Source organism: Tauraco erythrolophus, chromosome 3 (assembly GCF_009769465.1).
Source record: "Tauraco erythrolophus isolate bTauEry1 chromosome 3, bTauEry1.pri, whole genome shotgun sequence".
Lineage (NCBI taxonomy): Eukaryota > Metazoa > Chordata > Aves > Musophagiformes > Musophagidae > Tauraco > Tauraco erythrolophus.
In genome coordinates, this window is record NC_141467.1 from 67,760,804 (window position 1) to 67,774,476 (window position 13,673).

The 13,673-nt window shown below is 41.7% G+C and overlaps 1 protein-coding gene across 6 annotated transcripts in view; it reads left to right on the top strand.

Annotated features, from left to right (window-relative positions):
* Window positions 1–13,673, top strand: part of SULF1 (sulfatase 1) — a 66,409-nt gene that overhangs the window by 13,933 nt on the left and 38,803 nt on the right. For 5 of the 6 annotated variants that reach the window (XM_086609369.1, XM_086609371.1, XM_086609372.1 and 2 more), the window contains exons 3-4: window positions 5,475–5,626; window positions 7,700–7,869. In XM_086609369.1, coding sequence (XP_086465495.1) covers window positions 5,475–5,626; window positions 7,700–7,869 — 322 coding nt within the window. Of the gene's footprint in view, window positions 1–5,474; window positions 5,627–7,699; window positions 7,870–13,673 lie in introns of those variants that run through there. The other variant, XM_086609375.1, reaches the window with a different exon arrangement.

Below are 13,673 nucleotides of genomic sequence, written 5' to 3' on the forward strand. Positions count from 1 at the left end.
ACATTCACTGTGGAAAATTTCAGTCCAAATATGAGAAAGCTATAAGCAACTGAAAACAGGGTCTTATAACGAGAAGTGTCAGACAACATCAATGCTGGAAAGTGCTACCAGCTTGGCCCATAATACAGGCTTTGTTAAAGACATCATCCAGGCTAACGATTGCTATATCAAGTTATAGGCTAATGCCTTTTGCAACTGCTGAGTTATAAAATCCTTAATGCTCTTTTTGGTTACAATGGTAAACCTGGCAGCAACTGGGAAAGACCTACAAAGCTGGAGAAAAAGTAGAAAAACCTGAGGTTTTCTACTGCGGTTAAGTTACAAGACTGGGAACTGCGAAATCTGAATAACATTCTTGGCAATGCCACAGGCTTCCTGCGTGACTTGGGTCTGGCTGAAGATTAACCTCTTGGTGCCTCAGTTTCCTTATTGCATTTTTTGGACAGTGCTTATTTCATTTCCTAGGCAGCACTGGCATACGGACCTGGCTTTCTGCACTTTGATGACGTCATACGCTAATCCTCTGTAATTTTTCAACAGAAGGGAAAAATCCAACTTCTCGGGTTTGAATCTATCGCTTGCATAGTGGGAAGAAAGCAAGGAGGAATTTACTGGAATAATCCGGAAGTCACAGTTTTGCTGGGCTCTGTCCCCAGAAGCACAGAATCACTGTGTCTCAGCCCTGAAATGTCATATAAACAGTGCTTCGCAACTCCTGTAAATGGTTTCCTGACTTTGTTAAAGGAAGTGGGCTGTCTACTTAAAAGCTCTTGTCTGGGTCACGGTGACTAAACCGTACTGCAGCATGCCTTTTTGAAGGTTTGGGTTTCTTTCAAATCGGAAACATTCCCGTAAGCCTCAACAAATAACAAGGGCGTAGGACGTAATATATGTCTTTTGATCCGTGGAAGCGCAGAGATGTCTTGCCAGTGGAAGTAGCCTGGTTCACCTGTACGCCAATCCACTAATGATGGCAGGAGTTAGAGGACCAATTCTATCGTGTAATACTGTAAATGTTAATCATAAATGCTTGTAGAAAATACTGGGGGGCGGGGGGGGTGGGGGGGGGAAGTACTGTGAAATATGAGAATTTGAATCACATTCAGCTATAAATATCCTGGCGTCAAACTCCAGAGATCCCGTGGGTCAAATTCTCCTTGTCTTACACCCATTGCAACCCCCCGGATCTCTCAGTCCGCTTCAGGACTCATTAGCTAATTGCCAAAGGGAAAACAAAACCCTGTACTGAGGCGTCAATTCATGTTAGGTACCAATCATGTATATTTTCCAGCCACTCCTGAGACACAGAGATCTCTGTATAATGGTTCACTGTGCCATGTGTTGTTGTTTGCATAAACTTAATTGAACACACACAGAATACAATTATTCTGATATACTAAGCTACTCTACATGTGATTAAAAAATAACAACGTGTCCTGGGAACAGTTAGCAAAACTGCCAGAATACAGATAAAAACTGTCTTATTAAAATGCAGAAATCAGCATTTATCTTCCCTGTTATCCCTGTGGGGGCCATTACACACAATAATGAAAAGATGTCCCTTGAAATGGCATTACTTTTTAATGAGGCTTTTACCCATTGAGTCATAATCTCCGTTTTATTAATTACAAGCAGAAATGACTTCCTAAACCCTCTAACTGCTGAGTGCAAGTAGCTTCTAAAGCTGAGCATTCCCAGTCAGTACTCAGACTTGGGCAATTCAGCAAGTGCTGGGCTACAGCTAAGTTAAGGATGTGGGTTGATTCTACAAGCCAAGCATGTGAAGATCCAGCAAAGACATTTGCACACCACGGTGTCAGCTCCTGGGCAATTCCGTGATCTTTTCCACAGCTCTTTAATTGTTTACAGTCCTCTGGTTAACAAAAAACAACTAGGACGCCCATCATGATTACTTGCTGATGATTATTTGGCCTCACAGGCACTACTGTGCTTTCCTTTTACTCTGGCACTTGTCTTCATTCAGAGCGTGAAGAGCCAGACACTAACTGCTGGTGCTGGGCTCCAGCTCTGACTCACTTGCCCTGTCCTATACTCTGCGGTACTCAGAAAACCCCACGGTGAAGGGACTGAACTTTGTGTTTCAGTAAAAGCCTGGCTTTTCCCTTCATCTGTCTAATTACTCATATCCTCCTGAGCTTTTGACCAACAAACCACTCTTGGTTAAGGCAATTTGGCAAACGTGATCCATTATCATGACTACCACTGCTTCTACTAGTATTTAGGGCTTTGCTGTACATTTGACATGGGAACTGCTTTATTCTGCAACAGGGGGGAACATCTATTTCTGCAAACTGTCGCTCAAGGAGCTGCTTAAAACTTGACAGCTCTGTGATTATTTTTATGATAAAATTCTAAATCATTGCCAACACAAAGGTGAATGGTTCAGGCTGTCAATCCGAAGTCTCATCACATGCACTGAAATACGGGGTTCAGGGGGCCAAAGGGGAGCTTACAAAACATTATTAAAGTTGGAAAATTAAGTAATCTGAAGTAAGGAAATTCCAAGATGAATTGGCCCCCACCAGTTCCAAGCATCCTTTTCCTTTTCTAAATTCAGTTTATCTTTTCTCGCCCTTGTGCCCCAGGTCATTTCATCTCTGCATTTTATGCTGGTGTCTTTCTATCAGGTAATGCCTGAATATCAAAAGAGAGAGGAGAGAAGGAGAGAAAACAGCTGACTGTTCTTTGTTTTAGTGCCAAAACTGCAAGTGTGAGGACTTTCTCAGGTCCAGAAAGGAACACCCTATGGTGACATTAAACTGAGAAGCTGTAATAAATCTTTCCTGATCAGTTTTTTGGAGCTTGATCATTTTGAGACAGATTTTCATAGCTACCTCTGTTATTTACAAAGGCACTACATCAAAACCTACAGACACTAGAACTTCTTACAGAAAAGCTTGGCAATTATTTTTAAATGGGCAAACCCATTTATTTTTCCCTAGCCTTTTTCTTGGAAATTGCTGAAGTGTTTAGCTAAAATGTTCCATCGAGCAAAATGCAGCCTGAGTCAGATAGCATGGAAACTATCATCAGTAATGATTGAAGTTTGGCAAGACTGTAAATAGCAGAGTTCAGGTCTCAGTATTAGTCAATCTTAATTATAGGTGGGGCTATCAAACCATCCTACATGATAAATTGCCATAACTTCCATTTCACAGCTTGAAAGCCTCTGATCTTTGTGGGAGGCAGGTTAGCAGTAGAGTCCTTTACAGATGAGCACAGCACGCGGAGGTTCCCCAAGGTCATGCAGTAGCTGCTGATGGATCTGGGATGGCATTCAGGAGGACTGACCTCAGTGCTCTCCCATAACCTCAGACTGTCCTTGATTTTGCTTGGCTCAGTAATGCTTCCTCTTTCTCGGTCACATCACTCTCCCATACTTTTCTTCACTCTTGTCTCTCTCTGACTTCTCCTCCCCTTCTTCTCTTTTCTTGGCTTTCCTTCCCACAGTATTTCAGCCTTTACCCTGGACTTACCACTTTCCCTGGACATCTGACTGTCTGAGAGTTTAACCCAGTTTGACTGCCTTAGGGTAGAGGTATGGTTTCCATTCTGGGAGGCAACAGTGCTGGGCACATTTTCCGTCCCCATGGTGACCCTCTTCACCTCAAGCTTCTTGACTTCTGGTTAGCCTCAGGAGTAAAAAGAGAGCAGCTTTCTGAGAGGCTGTGAAAGGAAGGGCCGGAAGCCTGGTCTAGCATCCATAGGACTGGTTTGTATGTCACATTCCACGTGCTATAGGAAAATAACATTATATATGACTGTATACTCTGGTTCGTGACAGTTGGCAGTTGTATGATTCGATTGCACCATATTTACGTTGACTCAGGCAAGTTTTAATTCCAAACATTCCACCAGTTTTCCCAAGAAGTTCACCACGCCCACATCAATCAGATCTGAATTATTTAAGCTCCTCCACAAATGTGCTTTTTTGGTTAGATTGAATGTGTCTAGATTGAATGTGAGGTTTTCCGAAGTGACTTCATTTCCTAGTAGGAAACAAGTATGGGGGTTTGACGTGTGTCCCGAAGCCCAGCTGGGGAAGTGACGCTGGGCAGCAGCTCTCTGCGGGCAGGACAATTTGGCTCAGCCAGGGCCAGCAGCAAGGGCAGGGACTACGCACCATGAAGGGGTGCAGTGGTGTGGTTAGCTGTCACCCAGAGGAGCTTTGTCCCTGGAAAGGGAGAGGTCTCTATCGTTGCCTTCCTCTTCAAGGGTCTCTCCTTTTGTGAGCACTGGGAGTACCTTTGTGCTGACTGCTGGGGACACGGGCGGCAGAACTGCTGGCCCAGGTGGCACTCCAAGGGCCTGTAGACCTCAATAAAGTTAGAAATGCAAACAGTGAAGTTACTCAGACGCCCCGGTAACTTGCTGGGGCTGAGCTAGAACTCACAAATCCCTAACAACCAAAGCTGCAGGACCAGTCAGGTGTTTTGTCACCACACTCCGCAGGCAGTGGAAAAGCAGGGCAGAGCCATCCAAACTGACTTTTTTATCCAGGCCAAAGACCATACACAAGCAGCTAAAGAGCTTCCATACCCATCTGTCCCTAGAAGCAACACGGTTGCCTGTGCCAGGGTGCCGTGGCAGCGTTAATCCACCCTCCCAAAGCCAGTTGGCCAGCTTTTGGTGTCTGTGTATCCTTGGCACAAGCGATTCACAACTCCCAGATAGCTGGAAGCCCGCTGCATTGTGAGATTATTTTTTCTTTTTACTTCCTTCCAGAGGAGTTGGCAGGATCACCTGCAAACCCTTCTGGGCCAGACAGCAAAGGTGAAAGTTTCAGTCTGGGTGGGTTCTGACTTGTCACCTGGAGCTAATGGAAAAAAATACACTTAGTTTGGCAGGCCAAGTAGAGGTAATTGACCTCCAAGTCTTTGTCTCTTTGTTAGTTTTGCCCGAGAGAAGCTGTGGTAGAAAAGCAGGGCAGGGATTCCCTCTTGCTCTACCCAAAGGTGGCCTGGCGGGGTGGAGATCTGGACTTCCCAGACCTTTTATCAAACCAGCAAATTCTGCCAGGTTGCCAAGCCCAGGCTTTCAAAAGTCAAAAGCTAAGCTCCAAAACATAACAGGACTTGCTTAAAACCACAAGGTGTTTCTCAGATGTTTCCTCTGGGGATTGAGTTTTTATTCCATTTTCAAGTGGAAACCAAAAGAAACAGAGTCATTCTAAAAAAAAACCCTGAAAATTTTTCATGTGAGCACTAGATTCCAAAAGATTAAGAAGAAAACCTAAAGTCACGAAGGCTTTCAACACTCATAAAAACTCTGGAAATAACTTATTTTAATTTCAAAACCCTCTAAGGTGTAAAAGGAGCATTTTTGATAAAGCAACTCTGACTCATTCTAACACATTTATCTTCATTCATGCATGCTTTTGACTCAGACTAAAAGACTTGGATTGCAAAGCCTCATGTGTGTGTGTGTGTTCTTTTTTTTTTTTACCTTCACAGCCTTTTTTGGGAAATACCTCAATGAATACAATGGCAGCTACATCCCTCCTGGGTGGAGAGAGTGGGTTGGATTAGTGAAGAACTCTCGCTTCTATAATTACACCATTTCTCGCAATGGTAACAAAGAGAAGCATGGATTTGATTATGCAAAGGTATTTTCCAGACACATAAATGCCTCATCATTAATCCATATAAAAATCACTTTCGGATAATTAATTAACCGGATAATTAATTAATTAACCAACTACAACCAAGAAATTGAGATGTCATTTTCTCTCCAGGGCATTTCAGATCAATTTCCATGTGAGAATATCAATCGTGCAATGGAAGAAAGTTTCCAAGGGCTCTTCAGTGCAGCCTGGTGATTCCTCCCTCCCTCCCTCCCTCCCTCCCTCCCTCCCTCCCTCCCTTCCTCCCTCTGCTAAAACAGATGGTTCGGTGGCAGAAGCAAATAGTTAATAAAGACCTTTCCCCAAAGTAATTGTGCCCCTTGTGCTACTGAGCTTTAAAGTTAGCTGAACGTTGTCAGTTGGTACCCATATAAGAAACCTCAGTTAATGCTGTTTTCCATTATATAGTGCACACCAAAAAAAGGCTGTGTGTCTGTGATGTCAGGCTCTGGATATGACTAAGAGAATAGATAAGTGCGAGAACATGGCCGTTGGAGAACTTCCGAGCTTGTTTGTGCTCGTGACAAAGTTTGGAAAGTATGCCAAGGTGACCTGCCCACTGCCGTGAAGTTTCTCGGAAAGGCTTAGGAGTGCAGATCGCAGACTTTCCGGCCTGCAGAAAGCAATCTGGAATTTCCTCAGACTGTAGCTCACGGAAGATGATACAGATGTTGCAGCTGTGGTTTCTGACCCATGTAATGAGATTTTATTGGAAACTCGCAATGCCTGTTTCTGATTTCCCCACCCACAGAAATTACATGACACTGTTTATATATTTATATAGAGTAAAAAAAAAAAAAAAAAGAAAAGAAAGACTATTGGTTAGTTATACATTCCTTACACACTCTGTGTATGTAGCTAGAATAAATAGGGAAACAGGAGGGGAGTGGGTGCTTTGGGAGAGCAGTCATACAGGAATTTCAATTCAACAGGCCACAAACCCCAGAATTATCACAGCCTTGGTGCCTCACGCTCATTACCCATTTTGGAAACCAAAAGGTCACTCGTTTCCATACCCTTGCAGGGATTGTAGCAGCCAGGGCCAGCGTGTGCGCTCAGAGCATGCTGCAGGAGAGGGGCAGGGGCAGGGGGACAGGGAGTGGGCGAGCGAGGAGGTCACAGGTGGTGGGCTTGTCCTAGCACTGACATGCGACACAGACCTTGTCCCTCCGGCTCTGCTTTTGCAGCTGTCCGGGGCCTCGAATCCACAACATATGATTAGTCATGCCTGGAAGTGCTTGAAATTACAAACATTGTCTCAGCACTTTCTCAATGAAGCTCGCACTAGACCTCCAGGCCAACAGTGAATGCTCCAAGGTGGCAGGTGGTTTAATTTAAGTTTTCATCTTTTTTTCTTAGTTCCATTTCCTCCCTTCCCCTCGTAGGCTTCCATTTGCCACCTTGGCTGTGGGTTAAGCCAGTTTATTAGCGAGTCACAACCTTAATCTCAGCAGCTGCACTGCTTAAAGTTGCACAATTAAACGAACGGAGCCTGCAGGAAATTCAACTGCTCCCGCATTCGCATTCGCAATTTCTTTGATAAAGGTTTTTGCAGTCTGTTGCCTGTTGTAGCTTTCTTCCACTTTGTGCATATGCAAAAGTATACTCCGAACAAAGAGCACGGGAGAAATGTTTATGCAAGTGGAAAACCAATGTAAAAGTCAATGATTTCTTGCAGTTAGGAGCCATTACCTTGTGGAAGTGTTTTGTCAGTGAAATTCAAGAAGCGTATCTTTGTCAGTATACTCTGTCGTTTTAAATGTTACTTAGCATTATTATATTGCAAAATCTAGTAATCATATTTACTCAATGCCTTCTGTTGTATCTGATTTGCAAGATACTGTCTCATTTTATGTGGCCTCCCCTGCTGAAGAAGATAATTACAACTCAATCTCTCTTATGCTCCCTCAAATCATACATCTCTTTGATGGTACGTTTTTATTTCCCGATCTGAGCTTTAATGAGAACTTGAAAATAACATAATAACATGATAGTGTGTGATCTAATTAATCATGCACTTCGTAACTTTTGCTTTGTGTTAATCATATGTTCCAGGACTACTTCACAGACCTAATCACTAATGAGAGCATTAATTACTTCAGAATGTCTAAGAGGATATATCCCCATAGGCCCATAATGATGGTCATCAGCCACGCTGCGCCCCATGGCCCCGAGGATTCGGCACCGCAGTTCTCAGAGCTCTACCCCAACGCTTCACAGCATATGTAAGTCAAAATCACACCCTGCCGGACCCACTCCCTGTGCCTGCTCTATGTGAGGTAGTTGTTTATGGAGACATCGTAGGGACAGAGAATTCAAATATCAGAAACCCATAGCAAGCGGTGAATGTTTGCTTGTTTCTTTTGCCATACTTGCTCCTTCCAAGGAGGAGAGTGACAGCTCTGACCATTATTAAAACAGAGAGAAGCTCTTTTCCTCCTGGGAAGTTGTGGGAGATTAAAAGGTCAGTATTTGGCTTTGTAAGGGCAGCTTCTTACAATACCCTGAAAATATGTAGACACAGGTCAGGATCTGTTGGAAAGATATTACTTCCTTCATCTTCCTCTAAGCTATGTGCTTCCTGGGCTCTAACTGACTGAATGCATTGAGAGGCAAAAACACCCTTTTGTAGCTTTTGAGTGCACCAGATTTGTTTCTAGACTAGATACTGGCTGATTCCCAAAACAGCCTATTAGACTGCATTTCTAAATAACATGCTTAATCTTTTCTGGTCATTATTCTATAATAAAAAAAAAAAGAACTCTTCATTTTGTTTCTAGAACTGAGGCCAACTCCAGGTAAAAATCTGGCAATAGTCCCGGATTTAACAACTTACTTTCTAACATCAATATTCTGGGTCCTTTTCCTCACAGTGAGGTGATAGGGTACATTTCTATCACCCTTCTGTCTACCATGGGCATGTGGACCACTCTTGCCATTTGTGCTTAAACAATGTATTTGCATCTCCTTTCACACAGAAAAAAAAATAGTAAAATATTTTACCTGGATTGTACATTGATTTGGCCTCCGATAATGAGGAGAAATCAGCTTCATCACACTGTGGACAAGCTCTGTGGTCTACAAATTGCATTTTGGATGCTCTGCAGCAGCTGACACGCAGCAATGTGTTTGGTAGTTACATTAGTTTAAAATTGCAGGGAGTAGCAGTTGCTGCATAAACTGCACAAAGAAACTGCTCATTAGCTGGGATCAGAAAGAAATTTGCTGTTCATGGCACATGGTTAAATATTTATTAGTTTCTATTTTTTTATCCTCTTATTGGCTGCTACTTTCTAGATACGCCACTTTTCCTGACCTTACATTCTTAGCTATATTGTTCTTATTCTACATTCTCAACAATTCCACATTCCTGAGAGTAGACTGCAAGTAATTCAAACCAGTCAGAAATGTTTCATGGTTATTTATGTATTCAGAGTAATTCCTACCTGTATACAGAAGTGATGAGATTGATATTTTAGTTTGTAAATATTTACTTGAAAAAGTAGCTGGTTCTGAAGTAATCATCCTGAAGACTTGTTATTGCATTATTGTGTCCTAAAGGTAAAATACGATAGACTTAAAAATATGGAAACTATCATATTGGGCTGAATGAAAGATCTTTCTAACTCATTATCTGAAATTATGTGCTCCAGCAAAAAGCAGCAGGGAATGCTTGGGGAAAAAAACTAAGAGAGATTCCTTTTCCCTGTACTTCCAGCTTCTGAAAATCATCAGTTTAAGCAAAACATCCAGGCCCCTGTGCGCCGTTCTCTTTGTATCGATCTGATCTCTTTTTGAATCGTGGTGGCAGCCTCACCATCGTGCAGCAACAAGTTCCACGGTGTCATTCCATGCACTGGGGACAAAGGACCGCATTTTCTTTCCTTCGAAATCTGGAGCTTGCTCGTGTCACTGGTGTCCCCTACTTCCCGTCCTGTGAGGAATAATGAATAGTCACTACATCAGATTTAATGGACCTCTCCTGTGTCTTCTTTCAATCACCTCTTTTCATAGCAAGAGAGTTATATCTATTTGTTCTCGCTCTGTTCAACAGATTGCTTCCCCTTTAGTGGCACAGATTGCCTGGCCTCAGGCAAACCATCCTGTTTGCTGGGGGACTATCCATCATACAGGAGGGTAGGATTCAAACTGTTTCCGCCTAGCTGTGGGGACAGCGTCTGGAAGAAAAGCACTGAATCATTGTCTCTCACCCTACCTCTCCTCAGGCCAAAGCAACTCACTTTAGGCTCCATGCTCACTGTCTTCCAATAAAAGAGTCCTTGTAGGAACTTTTATTGGTTTATCATGCTCCTGACACTTCCTACTGCTCCATGTTTTCAGCCTACTAATTTTCCAGCTTGTGTTGCTAGAACTAATGGGTTTAGTTAGTCTGCAAAATTTTGACCACCTCTCCACCTTATACAGGTTGCATGTCACCTGCAAAGATCAAGTGAAGATCCTAGTTATTTGCTTGCAGGCTTAGATTTGAGTACTTGTGTAAATTAAGTTTTATTTGCATGGACTCCTAGGGTCTAAATACCTTGCTCTGCTAGGCTACTTGTGAAATAGCCCAGAATATGAGACTCAGCTGTGTTTCTTCTTGTCTTCTGGTGTTGCTGATTTCTTGGCAACCTTCTTGCAAAGATTTTTTTCTGTAGTGACCTCAAGAGATCCTTTCTGAATTGTTTTGTGTTTCTTATTGCACTGACTGACTGACTGTGTATGTTAGAGTTCAGTCTGCAGACTAAGAAATGAGATAAATTGAAGATAAACTGCCAATTCGGGTGGCTGAAGCCTCCAAATAACTGATTTCTCTAGCAAAAATATTAGCAATATGCTCTAAAAGATATAAGAAGTTCAGTTCTCACAGAAATATTTGATGCTCCCTGTGAAAAGAGTAGAAGAACAATAAAATCCCTCCTGCCAAGATTTGTGTAATTTGAACGTTTAACCCTTAGGTTTTCTTCCTTGGTGGTCAAGCACCATTTGAATCTCTTTCTTTCTGACCTTGGGTGACAGCCATCTGACCTTGGATTTTGTTTTTAAAAATGTAGTTGCTATATCATGTTACTGTAACGCCTACCTCCAACAAAGAAGGGAAACCAGGTCAAAAGCTGCTTGCTGGCTTTACAAACTGAGATGGAAGGTTATACCTACAAACCAAGGATTAAGATAGCCTGTCAACCACATGTGAGGGAAAGTTTTGCTTAAAAGAACAGAAGCTGAAGCAGACCCTTAAATTACATGATGTTTCTCTGCTGGTAAAGTGCCTGTCATTGGATTGAAATACTGCCTTTATAAATTTAAAAAACAAAACAAAACAAAACAAAACAAAAGTTTGTTTAGAAGAAGTTTTTCACTTGCATACATAAAGAGGGGAGTGGCTATGGCAGGAAATAGTCCAGTTCAGGGAGAATTCTGCCTTCAAAGGTGGGTGTCCGTTGGTCTCATTTCCCCACTTAACAACACAGAAAGAAGAAGATCAATGCAGCAGAAACATCCATAAGATTCATGAGAATCCCATCAAAGCCAAAAAGGAAAGGAAGAATTACATACCATCGTTACCTTACAATCCTGTCCTCCTCAGCACAAACAGCCTGCTGGAGTGGCATGAAAAGTCTTACGAAGACAAGAAAGGTAATGATGCGTACACTGTTTAATCATTAATTTAATCCTCTTTAGCTGTTAATTCTCATTAGCTCCAGTTTAATATGAAAGACGAACTATATCAGACTGGAAGCAGCAGACACTCTATTGTTTTTAAGCATCCATTCTCCCTCCCAGCCTCCCACCTCTCCTCTCCTTAAAATATGTCCTATTTCTGACACCTAAAAATATTTCTGAAAGTTTATGCTGGCTGCTATCACCACAATGAGTGGTATATTTTCTGAAAATAGATCATACTAATGCATGTACTCTAGCTATGCCTAGAAGTTATTTCTGTGGAAGAAAATGGGACTGAAGAAGATGTACTAGATGAAAGCAATACACAGATTTTTGCTGTGGCAACAAACATCATCTGTTGGGGAGTGGGGTTGCTAGAGCTTTGGAAATGATGTTGTTAAATATGAAATTATGACACAAGAGATGGCTCTCTAGGTGTCCCTGGCAGCCGTTACAGGGGAATCTTGTTCCATCAGACAGCTGAGCAGGAAAGCTCTGAGTCAAAGGATGCTCTGATGAAAGGCTGAATTCTCAGTTATGCTCAGGGCCTCTGGCACTTTAACTTCTCTTTACCTTCCGGCCTGAACCAGTCTTAGGGGAACTGTGAATCAAACCTAAGCTGTTTATAAGCTGTGAAGTAAACAAACATTAGAAGCAAAAATTTGCAGGAGGCAGGTTCACTGAAGAATGTAAAAAATGAAAATCTGAAACACTGCTGACTGTGCTGAGTTAAAGATCCTTGGGCTGGCAACCAGATTTTACAGTTACTTGGAAGCAATCCTATCGACAGGCTAAAAATCTTAGGAGCAGCAGCTAGGAATGGTAGCTGGGAAGAGATCAGAAATCTTCCCAAGGTAATGTGAGAAAAGGTAACTGACATGAAAGGCAGAGCTTTGTATTTCCATTTAAAGATAGTATGAATGGTGCTGAACACCAGGTCTGGCAGTAGTGCTGTGTTGGCAGTAGTGGCGTGTTTGCAGTAGTGGAGCACGAAGAGCAGTGCTGTTGCACCTCCCAATCCCCAGAGCAGTCTCAAGTGTGAATTTGGGTGTGAGATGGCTGCATTCAAGGTGCCTTCTAGCCACCGAGGCTAAATTTCAAACATCTGCCAGTTACGATGGTATTTCTTGTAATATGGACACTTGCCCGTTAGAGTGGGATCATACATTTGCATCAGTCTTGACATGTCAGTGTGTCTTGTCATGGCTGGCCTGAGGCCCACTTGGTCTCCAGACTTAGAGAAAAATGATCAGAATCATCACACACATCTTTGCAAGTGTGACTTTAAACAGGACTAGAAGAAACAGTGTGATACAGAAATGCAATAAGATTCTAGCTACACAATTAACTTCTTCAGCAGCAACAAATAAATTTTCCTAAAATAAAAAGGTGTTATATTTATCAACTAACAATTTTCTTTTCTTCTTCATTCTGAAACATAGCAGTTGTGTTACACTTCAGGAGTGAAACTCTCATACCTCACATCCCCAGATATATAAATATCCCTGGATTTAAAAGATTCCTCTTTTAAAAGGCAGCAAAAGTAGATCCAGAATGGTGAAATTCAACTTTGCATTAATTCTGACCATGCCACTGGTCATATTTTCTTGACTTTTAATTTTACACAGAACCTCGGCTTCCTGCTTTCCAAGAACAAGGTCTAGACCTGGAAGTCTGCTTTCCCTGGAAACAAAGGATTTGTTTCCTTTGTTTGTTTACATTTTTTTCTGAAAAAACATGACCACTTATGCAATGTTTTCTAATCATATTTAAAGGATAATATAGGTGTTAATTTTGTGGAGAAACTGTTCACTCTTCACAATGAGTTTTACCATAGGTATTATTTTAAAATGTCATTGATTTTTATTTTTATGCAACGAAAATGTTCCTGGGCATATAAGTACTGTATTATTTTCACTAACTGGAGGACTCCCAATCCAAACAGATTAGCCAAACGCTAAAAAAAAACCCTCTGAGAACTCTATAGAACTATTCACAACCAACATTTTTAGGCAGTATTTTTGTGAACATAATTTTCTTTTGTTGGATAAAAACAGGAGGGAATTAGGAGACTGTAAATAGAGGCAAACGCAGATTTTTAGTATGAGCAATTGAACAAATGTTTGAAAACATGCTTGTTTCTTTTCATGTTAACCCATCTGAAATGGAAATGTATGAATTTAGATCAAACTTTTATAAAACAAATGTTAATTTAAAGTTGCACTGAATTCTAGGAGCTCTTAAAACATGCTATACTCTGCATTCTTTTCCACACAGTTACTACAACTGTGTAAACAGCATTAGCCAAGATGAATCTCCCATTCTTTTCTGTAAAGTATCTTTTTGTAATAATGATTTGCAGAAG